General features: G+C 63.0%; 1 protein-coding gene across 1 annotated transcript in view; it reads right to left on the bottom strand.

The window, feature by feature from the left end:
- LOC148592401 (cadherin-related family member 5-like) overlaps positions 1-21,556 on the bottom strand; it is a 29,799-nt gene that overhangs the window by 2,200 nt on the left and 6,043 nt on the right. Inside the window, exons 7-14 of the mRNA XM_088535085.1 lie at positions 16,752-16,922; positions 14,100-14,190; positions 11,988-12,094; positions 7,291-7,491; positions 4,252-4,383; positions 1,896-1,974; positions 891-1,084; positions 324-344 (exon numbers count right to left, since the gene is read on the bottom strand). Coding sequence (XP_088391211.1) covers positions 324-344; positions 891-1,084; positions 1,896-1,974; positions 4,252-4,383; positions 7,291-7,491; positions 11,988-12,094; positions 14,100-14,190; positions 16,752-16,922 — 996 coding nt within the window. The remainder of the gene's footprint in view (positions 1-323; positions 345-890; positions 1,085-1,895; positions 1,975-4,251; positions 4,384-7,290; positions 7,492-11,987; positions 12,095-14,099; positions 14,191-16,751; positions 16,923-21,556) is intronic.

Consider the following 21,556-nt stretch of genomic DNA (forward strand, 5'->3'; position numbering starts at 1 on the left):
TGGGGACACCATGACATGGGGTCACCCAGTCCCATGTTGGAGGGTCCCACGGCCCAGGGCCACCCTGTCCCCATGCACCCCATGGTGAAGTCTTATGGCCCAGCGTCACCCTGTCCCCATGCAGCCCATGGTGACAACTCGTGGCTTGGGATCACCCTGTCCCCAAGCACCCCATGGTGGCACCTCATGGCTTAGGGTCACCCTGTCCCATGTTGGAGGGTCCCATGGCCTGGGGCCACCCTGTCCCCACACACCCTGCACTGGGAACACCGTGACCCAGGGCCACCCTGTCCCCACGTTGGGGACATCACGGCCGCACTCACCGGCTGGAACCACCTGAGGCTCTGCGGAGAGAGCGGGACAGCGTGAGCCGGGGCCAACGCGGGGGGCTCAGGCGTCCGGGCACCCCCAGCGCCACCCAAGGGACCCAGGTGTCCGGGCACCCCCAGCGCTGCCCGAGGGGCCCAGGTGTCCAGGCATTCCCCTAAGCCCCCAACGTCACCCAAGGGGCCCAGGCGTCTGGGTGCCCCCCTGAGTCCCCAGCACCACCCAAGGGGCCCAGGCGTCCGGGCGCCCCCCTGAGCCCCCAACGTCACCCAAGGGGCCCCGGCGTCTGGGCGTCCCCAGCGCTGCCCAAGGGGCCCAGGCGTCCGGGCATCCCCCCTGAGTCCCCAGTGCCACCCAAGGGGCCCGGGCATCCAGGCACCCCTCTGAGCCCCCAACGTCACCCAAGGGGCCCTGGCGTCCGGGCACCTCCAGCGCCACCCAAGGGACCCCGGCGTTCAGGTGCCTCCTGAGCCCCCAACGTCACCCAAGGGGCCCTGGCGTCCGGGTGCCCCCCTGAGCCCCCAGCACCACCCAAGGGGCCCAGGCGTCCGGGGGGACCCTACCACGTTGGGGTGCTTCTCGAGCGCCAGCGCCGCGCGGTCCGCGGTGCCCTGGTGCTGCTGCCGCCTCTTCATGGCCCTCATGACGAGGAAGAGGATGGCGGCCGTGAGGAGCACCAGGGCGGCCAGGCCCCCGGCCAGGACCCCCGTGTGCACCGCGCTGCGGCCCGGCCCCACGTCCTGGGGGTCCCGGGGGGCTGCGGGAGGCTGCGTTAGTGGGGCTGGTGCTATGGGGCAGCCCCATCAGTGGGGCTGGGTGCTATGGGGCAGGGGGAGCCCCGTCAGTGGGGCTGGGTGCTATGGGGCAGGGGGAACCCTGTGAGTGGGGCTGGTGCTATGGGGCAGCCCCATCAGTGGGGCTGGGTGCTATGGGGCAGGGGGAGCCCCGTCAGTGGGGCTGGGTGCTATGGGGCAGGGGGAACCCTGTGAGTGGGGCTGGGTGCTATGGGGCAGCCCCATCAGTGGGGCTGGGTGCTATGGGGCAGGGGGAGCCCCGTCAGTGGGGCTGGGTGCTATGGGGCTGGATTCTATGGGGCTGGAGGATCCCGATCAGTGGGGCTGGGTGCTATGGGGCAGGGCGAGCCCCGTCAGTGGGGCTGGCGCCATGGGGCAAGGGGAGCCCCGTCAGTGAGGCTGGGAGCTATGGGGCAGAGGGAGCCCCACCAGTGGGGCTGGGTGCTATGGGGCAGGGGGATCCCTGTCAGTGGGGCTGGGTGCTATGGGGCAAGGGGAGCCCTGTGAGCGGGGCTGAACACTATGGGGGCAAGGGGAGCCCGTCAGTGGGGCTGGCACTATGGGGCAGGGGGAGCCAGGTCAGTGGGGCTGGGCGCTATGGGACCGGGTGCTATGAGGCCAGGCGCTATGGGGCAGGGCGCTATGGGGCCAGGCACTATGAGGCCAGGTGCTATGGGGCAGGGCACTATGGGGCTGGGTGCTATGGGGCAGGGCGCTATGGGGCCAGGCGCTATGGGGCAGGGCGCTATGGGGCGGGCGCCGCTCCCTCCGTACCCGCCTGCCCCGGCCGCAGCACCTCCAGCTCCACGGTGGCGTTGGCCGTCTCGCCCGACTCCTCGTCCCGCGCCAGCACCTGGGGGGCAGGCGCTGCCGTGGGGCCCTCCCAGCCCCCCGGGGGCCGCCCGGACGCCTGGGCCCCTCCCCAGCCCCCAGCCCCACGGAGGGGCCCCACCCCCCTCAGGGACAGGGTCACTCCCTGTAAACCCCGGGCTGGGTCCTGCCCCCATGGATATGTGGGGCTGGTCCTGCCCTATGGATGTGTGGGGCTGGGTCCTGCCCCCATGGGTGCTGGATGTGGGGCTGGTCCTGCCCTATGGATGTGTGGGGCTGGGTCCTGCCCCCATGGGTGCTGGATGTGGGGCTGGGTCCTGCCCTATGGATGTGTGGGGCTGGGTCCTGCCCTATATGTGTGTGTGGGGCTGGGTCCTGCCCCCATGGATGTGTGGGGCTGGTCCTGCCCTATGGATGTGTGGGGCTGGGTCCTGCCCCCATGGGTGCTCGATGTGGGGCTGGGTCAGGCCCTATATGTGTGTGTGGGGCTGGGTCCTGCCCCCATGGGTGCTCAATGTGGGACTGGGTCCTGCCCTATGGATGTGTGGGGCTGGTCCTGCCCCTCGGGGTCCCATCTGGACGGTGCCAGCCCTGGGGACGGGTCCTGCCACCCGGGCGCCTCCCATCTGGCTCCTGTGTCCCGGGCACCCAGGATCTCATCCCATCCCATCCCATCCCATCCCCATCCCCATCCCCATCCCCATCCCATCCATCCCATCCCATCCCATCCCATCCCATCCATCCCATCCCATCCCCATCCCATCCCATCCCATCCCATCCCCATCCCCATCCCCATCCCATCCCATCCCATCCCATCCCCATCCCCATCCCCATCCCATCCCATCCCATCCATCCCATCCCATCCCATCCCATCCATCCCATCCCATCCCCATCCCATCCCATCCCATCCATCCCATCCCATCCCATCCCATCCCATCCCATCCATCCCATCCCATCCCATCCCCATCCCATCCCATCCCATCCCATCCCATCCCCATCCCCATCCCATCCCATCCCATCCATCCCATCCCATCCCATCCATCCCATCCCATCCCATCCCATCCCCATCCCATCCCACCCCATCCATCCCATCCCATCCCATCCCATCCCGTCCCGTCCCATCTCCATCCCATCCCATCCCCATCCCATCCCCATCCCATCCCATCCCCATCCCCATCCCCATCATCCCCATCCCCATCCCATCCCATCCCATCCCATCCATCCCATCCCCATCCCATCCCATCCCATCCCATCCATCCCATCCCATCCCATCCCATCCCATCCCATCCCATCCCCATCCCATCCCACCCCATCCATCCCATCCCATCCCGTCCCATCCCCATCCATCCCATCCCATCCCATCCCATCCCCATCCCATACCATCCCCATCCCATCCCATCCATCCCATCCATCCCATCCCATCCATCCCATCCCATCCCGTCCCATCCCATCCCATCCATCCCATCCCATCCCGTCCCATCCCATCCCATCCCATCCATCCCATCCCATCCCCATCCCATCCCATCCATCCCATCCATCCCATCCCATCCATCCCATCCCGTCCCATCCCATCCATCCCATCCCATCCCATCCCATCCCATCCCATCCCATCCATCCCATCCCATCCCATCCCATCCCATCCATCCCATCCATCCCATCCATCCCATCCCATCCCATCCCATCCATCCCATCCCATCCCATTCCATCCCCATCCCATCCCATCCCATCCCATCCCATCCCATCCCATCCATCCCATCCCATCCCATCCCATCCCATCCCATCCCATCCCATCCATCCCATCCCATCCCATCCCATCCATCCCATCCCATCCCATTCCATCCCCATCCCATCCCATCCCATCCATCCCATCCCATCCCCATCCCATCCCATCCCATCCCATCCCATCCCCATCCCCATCCCCATCCCATCCCATCCCCATCCCATCCCATCCCCATCCCCATCCCCATCCCATCCCATCCCATCCCATCCCATCCATCCCATCCCATCCCATCCCCATCCCATCCCACCCCATCCATCCCATCCCATCCCGTCCCATCTCCATCCCATCCCATCCCATCCATCCCATCCCCATCCCGATCCATCCCATCCATCCCATCCCATCCCGTCCCATCCCCATCCATCCCATCCCATCCCATCCCACACCTGTAGCCGGTAGGAGCGCCCCGGACGCAGGTCCCCCCGTGCCACCAGCAGCCCGTTGGGCATGATCTGCACCCCATCCCATCCCATCCATCCCATCCCATCCATCCCATCCCATCCATCCCATCCCATCCCACACCTGTAGCCGGTAGGAGCGCCCCGGACGCAGGTCCCCCCGTGCCACCAGCAGCCCGTTGGGCATGATCTGCACCAGCTGCTGGCTCAGGTTGGCGCGCGGGCGCAGGCTGTACCGCACCTGCGGGTTCAGGCCCTGGGGGGCCGGGGGGGTCAGCCTGGACCCACGGGGGACCCCAGGGACATCCTGGGACCCCTGGGCACCCCCTGGCACCCCCTTGGGCTCCCTCGGTTACCCCATAGGCATCCCTCTGGGGACCCCCTGGTTACCCCATGGGCATCCCCTGGGTACCCCCTTGACCTCCCCTGGTGACCCCATGGGCATCCCCCTGGTTATCCCATGGACATCCCTCTGGGATCCCCTGGGAGCTCCCAGGCATCCTGTGGGTACCCCCAGGCATCCCCCTGCTTACCCCATGGTTACCCCATGGGCATCCCTCTGGGGACCCCTGGAACATCCTGGGCAACCCCTGGGTACGCTCTGGCACCCCCTTGGCCTCTCCTAGTCACCCCATGGGCATCCCCCTGGGGACCCCCGGGACCTCCCGGGCACCCCCTGGGGACCCCCAGGCATTCCCCTGGGACCCCTGGGCATCCCTCTGGGCATCTCCCTGGGATCCCCTGGGACTTCCCAGGCATCCCCCTCATTACTCCATGAGCATCTCCTGGTACCTTCTGAGTGCCCCCCCTGGGTACCCCCAGGCATCCCCTTTGGCTTCCCCAGTTACCCCATGGGCATCCCCCTGGGGACCCCTGGGACCTCCTGGGCACCCCCTGGGGACCCCCAGGCATCCCCCTGAGACCTCCTGGCCATCCCTCTGGGCATCTCCCTGAGTCCCCTGGGACCTCCCAGGCATCCCCCTCATTACTCCATGAGCATCCCCTGGTACCTTCTGAGTGCCCCCCCTGGGGCCCCCCGGGCATCCCATTGGGTACCCCTTGGGCATCCCCCGGTACCAACCAGGGATCCCCCTGGTACCTCTTGGGCATTCCCCTGGGACCCCCTGGGTACCCACTGGGCACCCCCTCTGGGTACCTCCTAGTACTGCCCAGTCACCCACTGGTACCCTCTGAGCATCCCCCTGGGCACCCCCCTGATACATCCTGGTACCCCCTGAGCACCCCCCGGGCACCCCCCTGCTAGCTCCTCGTAACCCCTGGGTACCCCCAGGTACCTCCCGGGCATCCCCCTGGTACCTCTTGGGCATCTCCTGGGCATCCCTCATGTGTTCCTTGAGCATCCCCCTGGGTACTCCCCGGGTAACCCCTGGGTATCTCCCTGGCAGCCCCCATTACCCTCCTGGTACCCCTGAGCACTCCCTGGTTACCCTCCAGGCATCCCCCAGTACCCCTGGGCATCCCCCTGATACCCCATAGCACCCCTGAGCACCCCCTGGTTACCCCCAGGCATCCTCCTGGTACCCCCTGAGCATCCTCGGGTTCTTCCCCGGGCATCCCCCTGGGTATCCTGCTCGTTATCCCCCAGGTATCCCCCTGGTTTTCCTCCAGGCATTCCCCTGGTACCCACGGGCATCCCCCTGGTTTTTCCCTGGGCATCCCCCCCGTACCCCCGGGCATCCCCCTGGTTATCCCTTAGGCATTCTCCTGGTACCCCCTGGGTACCCCCCAGTACCCCCGGGCATCCCCCTGGTTATCCCCCTGGCATCCCCTGGGTGCCCACTGGTATAACCCAGGCATCCCTCTGGTTATCCCTTAGGCATCCTCCTGGTTATCCCCTGGGTACCCCCTGGTGCCCCCAGGAATCCCCCTGGTACCCGCTGGTATAACCCGGGCATCCCCCCAGTACCCCTGGGTATCCCCCTGGTTACCCCCAGGTATCCCCCTGGTTTTTCCCTGGGCATCCCCCCAGTACCCAAAGGTATAACCCGAGCATCCCCCTGGTACCCCTGGGCATCCCCCGGTTATCCCCTAGGCATCCTCCTGGTACCCCCTGGGTACCCCCTGGTACTTGCAGCCATCCCCCTGGTTATCCCCTAGGCCTCCCCCTGGTTACCCCCCAGCCATCCTCCCTAGGCATTCCCCCAGTACCCGCTGGTATAACCCGGGCATCCCTCTGGTACCCCCAGGCATACCCTGGTACCCCCTGGGTACCCCCGGGTACTCCCGGGCATCCCCCTGGTTATCCCCTAGGCATCTACCGGGGACCCGCTGGTATAACCTGGGCATCCCCCTGGTGTGCCTGGGTATCCCGCTCGTTATCCCCCAGGCATCCCCCTGGTTTTCCTCCTGGCATCCCCCTGTTTTTTCCCCAGGCATCCCTCCAATACTCCCAGGCACCGCCCTGGTTACCCCCAGGCATCCTCCTGGTACCCCCTGGGTATCCCCCAGTACCCCCAGGCATCCCCCTGCTTATTCTCCAGTCATCCCCCCGGTACCCACTGGTATAACCCGGGCATCCCCCCTAGTACCCCTGGGCATCCCCCTGGTTATCCCTTAGGCATCCTCCTGGTATTCCTTGGGTACCCCCTGGTACCCCCAGGCATCCCCTTGGCATCCCCCTGGTACCCACTGGTATAACCCGGGCATCCCCCCGGTACCCCTGGGCATCCCCCTGCTTATCCCCCAGGCATCCCCCTTGTACCCCCTGGGTACCCCCCGGTACTCCCGGGCATCCCCCTGCTTATCCCCCAGGCATCCCCCTGGTACCCGCTGGTATAACCCTGGCATCCACCCGGTACCCCCGGGCATCCCCCTGGTTACCCCCAGTCATCCTCCCAGTACCCGCTGGTATAACCGGTGCATCCCCCTGGTACCCCTGGGCATCCCCCTGGTTACCCCCAGGCATCCCCCCGGTACCCACTGGGTACTCCCTGGTACCCCTGGGCATCCCCCTGGTTATACCTTAGGCATCCTCCTGGTATCCCTTGGGTACCCCTTGGGACCCCCAGGCATCCCCCTGCTTACCCCCTGGCATCCCCCCGGTACCCACTGGTATAACCCGAGCATCCCCCCGGTACCCCTGGGCATCCCCCCTGTACCCCGGACGGTCGCCCCCGGTGCGGTGGCGCGTGGGGACACTCACGTCCTCGAAGTCGGCGTCGTGGGCGCGCAGGGCGAGCACGCGCCCGCCGTAGGTGGTGAGCAGCACGGGCTCGCGCGGCGCCGCGGGCGCGAAGGCGCGGTAGGCGGCGCGGGCGAAGCGCGGCGGGTGCCGGTTGGCCGCCAGCACGCGCACCAGCGCCTCCGTCACCGCGTACTTGGTGGCGTCGTTCGCCTGCGCGGCCTGCGGGGACGGGGCCGCCGAGCGGGCCTTGGGCCTGGCACCTCCACCCAACAGCCCTCAGCCCGACAGCCCAACAACCCTCAACCCAACAGCCCTCGTCCCAACAGCCCAACAGCCCAACAGCCCTCGTCCCAACAGCCCTCATCCCAACAACCCAACAGCCCTCGTCCCAACAGCCCTCGACCCAACAGCCCTCGTCCCAACAGCCCAACAGCCCTCAACCCAACAGCCCTCAATGCAACAGCCCAACAGCCCTCGTCCCAACAGCCCTCGACGCAACAGCCCAACAGCCCTCAACCCAACAGCCCTCGTCCCAACAGCCCTCGTCCCAACAGCCCTCATCCCAACATCCCAACAGCCCTAATCCCAACATCCCAGCAGCCCTCGTCCCAACAGCCCTAATCCCAACATCCCAACAACCCTCGTCCCAATAGCCCAACATCCCAACAGCCCTCAACCCAACAGCCCAACATCCCAACAACCCTCTTTCCAACAGCCCTCGCCCCAACAGCCCTCACCTCAACAGCCCTAATCACAACATCCCAACAGCCCTCGTCCTAGCATCCCAATAGCCCTCGTCCCAACATCCCAACAGCCCTCATCTCAACAGCCCTAATCCTAACATCCCAACAGCCCTCATCCCAACAGCCCTCATCCCAACATCCCAACAACCCTCATCCCAACAGCCCTCACCCCAACAGCCCTCATTCCAACAGCCCTAATCCCAACATCCCAACAACCCTCGTCCCAACAGCCCTCATCCCTGGCACCCAAGAGGCCTTGTCCCAACAGCCCTCACCCCAACATCCCTCATCCCAACAGGCCTCATCCCAACATCCCTCATCCCGAGCATCCCCGTCCAAGCATCCATCATCCTGAGCATCCCACCCTCCTTCCCACCCAAGCATCCCTCATCCTGAGCATCCCAACATCTCTCATCCTGAACATCCTCATCCCAGCATCCCAATATCCTTCCCACCTGAGCATCCTTCTTCCTGAGCATCCCACCCTCCTTCCCACTCGAGCATCCCTCATCCTGAGCATCCCTCTTCCTGAGCATCCCAACATCCCTCCCCTTCAGCATCCCTCCCCGGAGCATCCCTCACCCCAACTATCCCTCACCCCAAATATTTCTCAACCGATCAATCCTCATCCTGAACATCCCTCATCCTGAGCATCCCTCATCCCGAGCATCCCTCATCCTGAGCATCCCAACATTCCTCCCTTTGAGCATCCCTCACATTTCTCAACCAAGCATCCCTCATCCCGAGCATCCCTCATCCTGAGCCAGCCTCATCCCAACATCCCTCCCCTTGAGTGTCCTTCCCTGGAGCATCCCTCACCTGAGTATCCCTCATCCCAGACCAGAATATATTCCTTGCCTGAGCATCCCTCGCCGAGTATCCCTCTTCCTGAGCATCCCTCACCCGAGCATCCCAACATCCTTCCCCTTGAGCACCCCTCACCTGAGCACCCCTCACCTGAGCATCCCTCACCTGAGCATCCCAACATCCTTCCCCTTGAGTATCCCTCATCCTGAGCATCCCTCTTCCTGAGCATCCCTCATCCTGAGCATCCCTCCCCAGAGCACCCCTCACCCGAGCATCCCTCACCTGAGCATCCCAACATCCTTCCCCTTGAGCAGCCCTCACCTGAGCACCCCTCACCTGAGCATCCCTCATCTGAGCATCCCAACATCCTTCCCCTTGAGTATCCCTCATCCTGAGCATCCCTCCCCAGAGCACCCCTCACCCGAGCATCCCTCACCTGAGCATCCCAACATCCTTCCCCTTGAGTATCCCTCTTCCTGAGCATCCCTCTTCCTGAGCATCCCTCACCTGAGCATCCCTCACCCCAACTATCTCTCATCCCAAATATTCCTCACCTGGGGTCCCACACCGAGCATCCCTTACCTGAGCATCCCTTACCTGACCATTCCTCACCCGAGCATCCCAATATCCTTCCCCTTGAGCAGCCCTCACCTGAGCATCACTCCCCAGAACGTACTTCACCTTGAGTGCCCCTTGTCCCAACTGTCCCTCACCTGAGCATCCACCACCCAAGTCTCCCTCTCCCTGAGCATCCCTCCCCCGAGCATCCTTCACCCAAGCATCCCTCACCCGAGCGTCCCTCACTCCGAATACCCCTCACCCCACCTCTCCTCCATGCCCCTATCCCTGCCCTGGGTATCCTTGATCCCGGCTATCCCTCATCCCAAGCCTCCCTCTCCCTGAGCTCCCTCCTCCTGAGCACCCCTCACCTGAGCATCCTTCAAGAGGCGCCTCTCGCCCAAGGCCCCCTCACCCAAACAGCCCTGCCCCGAGGTCCCTTCCCCTGCCTGTGTCCCCGCATCCCTCCATCCCCGCGTCCCCTCAACCCCGTATCCCCACATTCCCATATCCCTGTGCTCCTGCATCCCCATGTCCCTGCGTCCCCATGTCCCCATATCCCCACATCCCCACACCCCTGCATCCCGCATCCCCGCACCCTTGCATCCCCTCTCCCTGCATCCCTGTGTCCCCTCATCCCCATGTCCCCATATCCCCACATCCCTATGTCCTCATAACCCGTATCCCTGTATCCCCACATCCCCATATCCCTATATCCCCATGTCCCTATGTCCCTGTATCCCCATGTCCCCATGTCCCCATATCCCCACATCCCTGTGTCCCTGCAACCCTATATCCCCCATCCCCATGTCACTGCATCCCCTCATCCCCGTGTCCCTGTATCCCCACATCCCTGTGTCCCCGTATCCCCACATCCCCACATCCCACCTCCCCATGTCGCCACATCCCCGCATCCCTGTGTCCCTGTATCCCCATATCCCTGTATCCCAACATCCCCGTATCACCGTGTCCCTGTATCCCCATGTCCCCACATCCCCACATCCCTGTCTCTGCATTCCCGTATCCCCACATCCCCATATCCCCATGTCCCTGTATCCCAACATCCCCGTATCACCGTGTCCCTGTATCCCCATGTCCCCACATCCCCACATCCCTGTCTCTGCATTCCCGTATCCCCACATCCCTGTATCCCCATGTCCCTGTATCCTCGCTTCCCCGCATCCCCATATCCCCACATCCCCGCATCCCCGTGTCCCTGTGTCCCTGTATCCCCACATCCCTGTATCTCCACATCCCCACATCACTGTGTCCCCACATCCCTGTATCCCCACATCCCACCTCCCCGCGTCCCCAAATCCCCACATCCCCGTGTCCCTGCGTCTCCGTATCCCCACGTCCCTGTATCCTCACATCCCCATACCCGTGTCCCTGCATCCCCATGTCCCCACATCCCCATGTCCCCACATCCCCATGTCCCCACATCCCTGTGTCCCTGTATCCCCACGTCCCTGTATCCCCATGTCTCTGTATCCCCCTATCCCCATGTCCCCATATCCATGTCCCCATATCCCCGCATCCCCACATCCCCGTGTCCCTGCATCCCCGTGTCCCCATGTCCCCGTGTCCCCGTCCCCACATCCCCGTGTCCCCACATCCTTGTGTTTCTGTATCCCCGTATCCCCACGTACCTGTATCTCCATGTCCCTGTATCCCCCTATCCCCATGTCCCCATATCCCTGCATCCCCACATCCCTGTGTCTCTGCATCCCCGTATCCCCACATCCCTGTATCCCCACATCCCACCTCCCCGCGTCCCCACATCCCCACATCTCTGTGTCCCTGCGTCTCCGTATCCCCATGTCCCTGTATCCCCACATCCCCATGTCCCTGCATCCCCATGTCCCCACATCCCCACGTCCCCACATCCCCACGTCCCTGTATCCCCACATCCCCGTGTCCCCACATCCCTGTGTTTCTGCATCCCCATATCCCCACATACCTGTATCCTGTATCCCCATATACCCGCATCCCCGTATTCCCACGTACCTGTATCCCCATGTCCCTGTATCCCCGTATCCCCATGTCCCCATATCCCTGCATCCCCACGTCCCTGTGTCTCTGCATCCCCGTATCCCCATGTCCCTGTATCCCCATGTCCCCGCATCCCACCTCCCCAAGTCCCCAGCTCCCCACATCCCACCTCACCACATCCCCACATCCCTGCGTCCCTGTGTCCCCATGTCCCTGCATCCCCACATCCCTGTGTCCCCATATCCCCACGTCCCTGTATCCCCACATCCCCGTGTCCCCACATCCTTGTGTTTCTGCATCCCCGTATCCCCATGTACCTGTATCCCCATGTCCCTGTATCCCCACATCCCCGTATCCCCGTGTTCCTGTATCCCCACGTCCCTGTATCCCCACATCCCACCTCCCCACGTCCCCGCATCCCTGAATCCCCACATCCCCGTGTCTCTGCATCCCTGTATCCCCATATCCCCACGTCCCTGTATCCCCATGTCCCCGTGTCCCCACGTCCCCGTCCCCACATCCCCGTGTCTCTGCATCCCCATGCCCCCGCGTCCCCGTCCCCGCGTCCCCGCATCCCCGCATCCCCGTCCCCCCGTGTCCCTGGTCCCCGCGCACCACGACGCCGAGGCGGATGGCGGGCGTGCTCCGGCTGCTCTCCACGGCGCGCAGCAGCGTGATGGCCCCGCTCGCGTTGTCGATGTGGAAGCGGCCGCTCTCCTGCCCTGGGGGGACAACCAGGGGGTCCCCCAGCGCCCCCTCCGCGTCCCCGTGTTGGGGTGCAACGGGGTGACCCCCGGCAACCCCGTCCCCCCCCCGGCGCTGGGGGATTAGGGCCCCGCTCGATCCCTTGATGCAATTTGCGCCCGCGGGGCCCATTGGATGGTGCCAATTGGATTGCGGCACCGCCGCCCCCGCGCGCCGGGATGTGCCGGGATGTGCGCTGCGTGCGCATCCGCGTGCCACGCGTGCAAGGCCCGGTGGTGTGTCGGGCTCGGGTGTGCGCACGCTTGTGTGCCCGTGTTCTCGTGTGTGCACACTCGTGTGACCATGCTCTCGTGTGTGCATGCTTGTGTGCCCGTGCTCTTGTGTGTGCACGCTCGTGTGACCATGCTCATGTGTGTGCACGCTTGTGTGCCCGTGTTCTTGGTGTGTGCACACTCGTGTGACCATGCTCATATGCGTGCACGCTTGTGTCCTTGTGCTCTTGTGTATGCATGCTTGTGTGCCCGTGCTCTCAGTGTGTGCACACTCGTGTGACCATGCTCTTGTGTGTGCATGCTTGTGTGCCCGTGCTCTTGTGTGTGCACGCTCGTGTGACCATGCTCGTGTGTGTGCATGCTTGTGTGCCTGTGCTCTCATGTGTGCATGCTTGTGTGCCCGTGCTCTTGTGTGTGCACACTCGTGTGTGCATGCTTGTGTCCCGGTGCTCTTGTGTGTGCACGCTTGTGTGCCTGTGTTCTCGTGTGTGCACACTCATGTGACTGTGCTAATGTGTGTGCATGCTTGTGAGCCCGTGCTCTCATGTGTTCACACTCGTGTGACCATGCTCTCATGTGTGCATGCTTGTGTCCCTGTGCTCTCGTGTGTGCATGCTTGTGTCCCCGTGTTCTCGTGTGTGCACACTTGTGTGATCATGCTCATGTGTGTGCACGCTTGTGTGCCCGTGTTCTTGGTGTGTGCACACTTGTGTGACCATGCTCATGTGTGTGCACGCTTGTGTGCCCGTGCTCTTGTGTGTGCAAACTCGTGTGACTGTGCTAATGTGTGTGCGCACTTGTGTGCCTGTGCTCTCAGTGTGTGCACACTCGTGTGTGCATGCTTGTGTCCTGGTGCTCTCGTGTGTGCACTCTTGTGTGCCCGTGTTCTCGTGTGTGCACACTCGTGTGACCGTGCTAATGTGTGTGCGCACTTGTGTGCCCGTGTTCTTGGTGTGTGCACACTCATGTGACCATGCTCATATGTGTGCATGCTTGTGTGCCCGTGCTCTCAGTGTGTGCACACTCGTGTGACCATGCTCATATGTGTGCATACTTGTATGCCCGTGCTCTCAGTGTGTGCACACGCTCATGTGTATGCACACTCGTGTGCACACGCTCATGTGTGTGCATGCTTGCGTGCCCGTGCTCTCGGTGTGTGCACACTCGTGTGACCATGCTCTCGTGTGTGCATGCTTGCGTGCCCATGTTCTCGGTGTGTGCACACTCGTGTGACCATGCTCATGTGTGTGCGTGCTTGTGTGCCCATGTTCTTGGTGTGTGCAAACTCGTGTGACCATGCTCTCGTGTGTGCATGCTTGTGTGCCCGTGTTTTCGGTGTGTGCACGCTCGTGTGACCATGCTAATGTGTGTGCATGCTTGTGTCCCTGTGCTCTCATGTGTGCACGCTCGTGTGGCTGTGCTCAGGTGTGTGCACACTTGTGTGAGCGTGCTCTCTGTGTGTGCAAGCTTGTTTGTGCTCTGGGGTTTGCACACTTGTGTGACTGTGCTCCTGGTGTGTGCACGCTCATGTGGCCTTGCTCTTGTGTGTGCAAGCTCGCATAGCCGCGCTCTTGCACGTGCACGCTCCCATGGCCGCGCTCTTGTGTTTGCACGCTCGTGTGAGCATGCTCAGGTGTTTGCACACTCGTGTGGCTGTGCTCAGGTGTTTGCACGCCCGTGCTGCTGTCTGTGCTCACACGCGCGCCCCGTTGCACGCGCGCCCCGTTGCACACGCGCGTGCCCCCCGTACCTGCGAGCAGGGAGTAGGTGATGGGCGCCCGCAGGCCCCGGTCCCCGTCCTCAGCGTGCACCGCGCCGGGGGCGAAGCGCAGTGGGCCGGCCTGCGGGAAGGGCGGCATGGCATGGAATGGAATGGAATGGCACGGAATGGCATGGAATGGCACAGCACAGCATGGCACGGAACGACATGGCACGGCACGAAATGGCACGGAGCAGCACGGAATGGCACGGAATGACACAGCACAGCATGGCACGGCATGGCACGGCATGGCACGGCATGGCATGGAATGGCACGGAATGGCACAGAGTGACACGGAACGGCAGGGAATGACACAGAACGGCAGGGAATGACACGGAATGGCACAGCACAGCATGGCACGGAACGACATGGCACGGCACGGAACGGCATGGCACGAAATGGCACAGAATGGCATGGAATGACACAGCACAGCATGGCATGGCATGGCACGGAATAGCACAGCACAGCATGGCACGGAACGACATGGCACGGCACGAAATGGCACGGAGCGGCACGGAATGGCACGGAATGACACAGCACGGCATGGCACGGCATGGCACGGCATGGCATGGAACGGCACGGAATGGCACGGAATGGCATGGAATGACACAGCACAGCATGGCATGGCACGGAACGGCATGGAATGGCACAGCACAGCATGGCAGGGAATGACACAGTGTGGCATGGCACGGAACAGCATGGAATGGCAGGGAATGACACGGAACAACATGGAATGGCACGGAATAGCACTGCACAGTGTGACACGGAATGGCAGGGAGTGACACGGTGTGGCACGGAACGGCACGGAATGAAACGGAACGACACAGCACAGCATGGCATGGCATGGCACGGAATGGCATGGAATGGCACAGAATGACACGGAATGGCAGGGAATGACACGGAACGGCACAGCACAGCATGGCACGGAATGGCACGGAAAGACATGGAACGACACAGCACGGCACGGCATGGCATGGCACAGAACGGCATGGCATGGAATGACACAGAATGGCACAGCACAGCATGGCACGGAACGGCAGGGAATGACAGGGTGTGGCATGGCACGGCATGGCACAGAAAGACATGGAACGACACAGCACAGCATGGCATGGCACGGAATGACACGGAATGGCATGAAATGACACAGAATGACACCGAATGGCAGGGAATGGCACAGCACAGCATGGCACAGAATGGCAGGGAATGACATGAAATGGCATGGAACGACAGGGAATGGCATGGAACGACACGGAAAAGCACACAACAGGGCACAACACAGCATGGCACAGAACAACACAGAATAGCATAGCATGGCATGGAACGACATGGAATGGCATGGAGCAGCATGGCATGGCACAGAATGGCACAGTGTGGAAAGGCATAGCGCAGCATGGAATGACATGTGGCATGGCACAGCATGGCACAGAACAACACAGAATGGCACAGCATAGCATAGCATGGCATGGAATGACATGGAACGGCGTGGAGCAGCACGGAATGACATGGACCAGCACGGCATGGCACAGAATGGCACAGCGTGGAAAGGCATAGCACGGAACGGAGTGACATGGACCAGCACGGCATGGCACAGAATGGCACAGCGTGGAAAGGCATAGCACGGAACGGAATGACATGGACCAGCACGGCATGGCACAGAATGGCACAGCATAGCATAGCATGGCATGGAACGACATGGAATGGCATGGAGCAGCACGGAATGACATGGACCAACATGGCATGGCACAGAATGGCACAGAATGGCACAGCGTGGAAAGGCATAGCGTGGAACGGCATGGCACAGAACAACACAGAATGGCACAGCATAGCATAGCATGGCATGGAACGACATGGAATGGCATGGATCAGCACAGAATGGCATGGACCAGCACGGAATAGCACAACGTGACACAGAACAACACAGAATGGCAAAGCATAGCATAGCATGGCATGGAACGACATGGAATGGCATGGAGCAGCACGGAATGACATGGACCAGCACGGCATGGCACAGAACAACACAGAATAGCATAGCATGGCATGGAACGACATGGAATGGCAGGGATCAGCATGGAATGGCATGGACCAGCACGGAATGACATGGACCAGCACGGAATAGCACAACGTGACACAGAACAACGCAGAATGGCACAGCATAGCATAGCATGGCATGGAACAATATGGAATGGCGTGGAGCAGCACGGAATGACATGGAGCAGCACGGCATGGCACAGCATAGCACAGAATGGCACAGCGTGGAAAGGCATAGCACAGCATGGAATGACATGGAACAGCATGGCATGGCACAGAACAACACAGAATGGCACAGCATAGCATAGCACGGCATGGAATGACATGGAATGGCATGGAGCAGCACGGAATGACATGGACCAGCGTGGAATAGCATGACGTGACACAGAACAACACAGAATAGCATAGCATGGCATGGAATGACATGGAATGGCACGGAGCAGCACGGCATGGCACAGAACAACGCAGAAGGGCACAGCACAGCATAGCATGGCATGGAACAACATGGAATGGCACGGAGCAGCACGGCATGGCACGGCGTGGCACAGAACAACGCAGAAGGGCACAGCACAGCACAGCACGGCACAGCACGGCCCGGTGCGGCACGGCTGTCACCTGCAGCTCGCCCTCGGTGACGTTGGCGCGGTACACGGGGCTCACGCACACCGAGGCGCCGCGCAGGCTGCGGCGGCTGCAGGGCAGGAACTGCGGGTACTGGTCGTCGCCGTCCTGCACGTGGACGCGGATGCGCGCCGACGCGTTGAAGCGCTCCTTGGTGCTCATCTCCTGCGGGCACCGCGCGCCGTGGGGGACGGGGACCCGGCACCGCGCGCCGTGGGGACACCGGGCGCTGTGGGGACACCGGGTGGCCCCGGTGCCCGTCGTGCGCCCGCACCGGCTCTCCCAGCCGTTCCCGGTCCGGAGATGGAGCGAGCCCGGGGACAGCCCTGGCCTGCGAGTCCCATGGGCAGCGTGGGGACAAGGACACTGGGACCCCCATGCATGGGACCCCCCCATGGCACCAGGACCCCTGGGCACAGCGACCCCCAAAGCAAAGGGACCCTCAGGGCATGGGGACCCCCCAGGACACTGGGATGCCCAAGGGACAGGGACCCCTGTGGCACCAGGACCATCAATGCACAGCAACCCTGGGCATGGGGACACCCATTGCACCGTGACCTCTGGACACAGGGACCCTGGTGGCACCAGGACCATCAATGCACAGGGACCCCAATGCCCAGGGACCCCCATGGCACCAGGACCACCAATGCACAGGGACCCTGGGCACAGGGACCCCCATTGCACCAGGACCCCTGGGCACAGGGACCCCGTGGCACCAGGATCACCAATGCACAGGGACCCTTTGCATGGGGGCACCCATTGCACCAGGACCCCTGGACACAGCAACCCCCAAAGCAGAGGGACCCTCAGGGCATGGGGACCCCCAGGGCACTGGGATGCCCAAGGGACAGGGACCCCTGTGGCACTAGGACCCCTGGGCACAGGGACCCCCATGGCACCAGGACAACCACTGCACAGGGACCCTGGGCTTGGGGACCCCCTTGGCACCAGGACCCCTGGGCACAGTGACCCCCAAAGCAGAAGGACCCTCAGGGCATGGGGACCCCCAGGGCACTGGGATGCCCAAGGGACAGGGACCTCCGTGGCACCAGGACCATCAGTGCACAGGGACCCCAATGCACAGGGGCCCTGGTGGCACCAGGACCCCTGGACACAGGGAGCCCCAAAGCAGAGGGACCCTCAGGGCACGGGGACCCTCAGGGCACGGGGACCCCCAGGGCACTGGGATGCCCAAGGGACAGGGACTCCCATTGCAGCAGGACCCCTGGGCACAGGGACCCCCGTGGCACCAGGACCACCAATGCACAGGGACCCTGGGCATGGGGACACCCATTGCATCAGGATCCCTGGGCACAGGGACCCTGGGCATGGGGATCCCCTCATTGCACCAAGAGCCCTGGGCACAGGGACCCCCGTGGCATCAGGATCATCAATGCACAGGGGACCCTGGGCATGGGGACACCCATTGCACCAGGATCCCTGGGCACAGGGACCCTGGTGGCACCAGGACCATCAGTGCACAGAGACCCCAATGCACAGGGACCCCCGTGGCACCAGGACCACCAATGCACAGGGACCCTGGGCATGGGGACCCCCCCCCCATTGCACCAAGACCCCTGGGCACAGGGACCCCCATGGCACCAGGACCATCAATGCACAGGGACCCCAATGCCCAGGGACCCCCATGGCACCAGGACCACCAATGCACAGGGACCCTGGGCATGGGGACCCCCATTGCACCAGGATCCCTGGGCACAGGGACCCTGGTGGCACCAGGACCATCAGGGCATAGGGACCCCAATGCCCAGGGACCCCCGTGGCACCAGGATTTCCAGGACACAGGGACCCCCGTGGCACCAGGAACACCAATGCACAGGGACCCTGGGCATGGGGACACCCATTGCACCAGGACCCCTGGGCACAGGGTCCCCCATGGCACCAGGACCATCGATGCACAAGGACCCTGGGCATGGGGACACCCATTGCACCAGGATCTCTGGGCACAGGGACCCTGGTGGCACCAGGACCATCAGTGCACAGGGACCCCAATGCCCAGGGACCCCCGTGGCACCAGGATTTCCAGGACACAGGGACCCCCGTGGCACCAGGAACACCAATGCACAGGGACCCTGGGCATGGGGACCCACATTGCACCAAGACCCCTGGGCACAGGGACCCCCATGACACCAGGACCATCAATGCACAGGGACCCCAATGCACAGGGACCCCCATGGCACCAGGACCACCAATGCACAGGGACCCTGGGCATGGGGACACCCATTGCACCAGGATCCCTGGGCACAGGGACCCTGGTGGCACCAGGGCCATCAATGCACAGGGACCCTGGGCATGGCGACCCCCCCCCCCCCGCCATTGCACCAGGACCCCTGGGCACAGGGTCCTCCATGGCACCAGGACCATCAATGCACAAGGACCCTGGGCATGGGGACACCCATTGCACCAAGATCCCTGGGCACAGGGACCCTGGTGGCACCAGGACCATCAGTGCACAGGGACCCCAATGCCCAGAGACCCCCATGGCACCAGGGCCATCAATGCACAGGGACCCCGGGCATGGGGATCCCCCCATTGCACCAAGACCCCTGGGCACAGGGACCCTGGTGGCACCAGGACAATCAGGGCATAGGGACCCCAATGCCCAGGGACCCCCGTGGCACCAGGATTTCCAGGACACAGGGACCCCCGTGGCACCAGGAACACCAATGCACAGGGACCCTGGGCATGGGGACACCCATTGCACCAGGATCTCTGGGCACAGGGACCCTGGTGGCACCAGGACCATCAGTGCACAGGGACCCCAATGCACAGGGACCCCCATGGCACCAGGACCACCAATGCACAGGGACCCCGGGCATGGGGATCCCCCCATTGCACCAAGACCCCTGGGCACAGGGACCCCCGTGGCACCAGGACCATCAATGCACAAGGACCCTGGGCATGGGGACACCCATTGCACCAGGATCTCTGGGCACAGGGACCCTGGTGGCACCAGGACCATCAGTGCACAGGGACTCCCAATGCACCAGGATTTCCAGGACACAGGGACCCCCCCCAGCGCACCAGGACCCGCAGGACACAGGGCAGGACAGGGACACGGGGCTGGTGCCACGGAGCCGGTGACACCTGCGGTGGCGCCGGTGCCGCGGGGGGGTCAGGCCGGATGCGCCGGCCATTAGGGCCGCCTTAGCGCAATTAGGGAAATTAAAAAGGGGGATTGAGGGCAGCGGCGGGGCGCTGACGAGATCACGTCGCCCCCAATTAGCGGGGAAGGCGCCGGGGCCGCTAACGAGCTCGGCGCGGGGTGGGGGAGGGTACCGCGCACCCGTGGACACCTGCACGTGTCCCCCCAGCACGGGGCACACGCGTGTGTCATTGCACACGCATCCCTGAGCCCCTCCAGGGCATGTACCCTGTTGCATGCACCCTTTGCTGCAATGCATGCACGCATGCTTGAGCATGCATCACTGCAGCACTCCAGTCCATGCACACCCCCCCATTGCATGCACACGTGTGCTCGCACACACATCCCTGCACCCCTCCAATGCGTACACCGGTGCTGCATTGCACGCGTGCATGCTTGCACACGCATCCCTACATCCTTCCATTGCACACACCCCTGCTGCAATGCACACACGTGTGCTTGAACATGCATCCCTGCACCCTTCCAGTGCATGCACCCGTTGCACACACCCCTGCTGCATTGCACACACGTGTGCTTGCACACGCAGCCCTGCACCCTTCCAGTGCATGCACCCATTGCACACACCCCTGCTGCAATGCATACACGTGTGCTTGCACACGCATCCCTGCACCCTTCCAGTGCATGCACCCATTGCACACACCCCTGAGGCATTGCACATACGTGTGCTTGCACATGCATCCCTACACTCTTCCAGTGCATGCACCCATTGCACGCACCCATTGCACACACCCCTGCTGCAATGCACATGTGTGTGCTTGCACATGCATCCCTGCACCCTTCCAGTGCATGCACCCATTGCACACACCCCTGCTGCACTGCGCACACGTGTGCTTGCACACGCAGCCCTGCACCCTTCCGGTGCATGCACCCATTGCACACACCCCTGCTGCATTGCACATACGTGTGCTTGCACACGCATCCTTGTACTCTTCCAGTGCATGCACCCATTGCACACACTCCTGCTGCACTGCACACACGTGTGCTTGCACACGCAGCCCTGCACCCTTCCAGTGCATGCACCCATCCCTGCTGCATTGCACACACGTGTGCTTGCACACACATCCCTGTACTCTTCCAGTGCATGTACCCATTGCACACACCCCTGCTGCAATGCACACACGTGTGCTTGCAAATGCATCCCTGCACCCTTCCAGCACATGCACCCATTGCACACACATGTGCTTTAACACGCATCCCTGCACCCTTCCAGTGCATGCACCCATTGCACACACGTGTGCTTGCACACGCAACCCTACACCCTTTCAGTGCACGCACCCATTGCACACACCCGTGCTGCAATGCACACACGTGTGCTTGCACACGCATCCCTCCACTCTTCCAGTGCATGCACCCATTGCACACACCCCTGCTGCATTGCACACACGTGTGCTTGCACACGTATCCCTGCACCCTTCCAGTGCATGCACCTGTTGCACACACGTGTGCTTGCACACACATCCCTATACCCTTCCAGTGCACGCACCCATTGCACACACCCCTTCTGCATTGCACGCACGTGTGCTTGCACACACATCCCTATACCCTTCCAGTGCACGCACCCATTGCACACACCCCTGCTGCAATGCACACACATGTGCTTGCACACACATCCCTA

This window comes from Tinamus guttatus, unplaced genomic scaffold (assembly GCF_059628265.1).
Source record: "Tinamus guttatus ecotype Peru unplaced genomic scaffold, ASM5962826v1 Tinamus_guttatus_pri_ptg000613l, whole genome shotgun sequence".
In the NCBI taxonomy this organism is placed as follows: Eukaryota; Metazoa; Chordata; class Aves; order Tinamiformes; family Tinamidae; genus Tinamus; species Tinamus guttatus.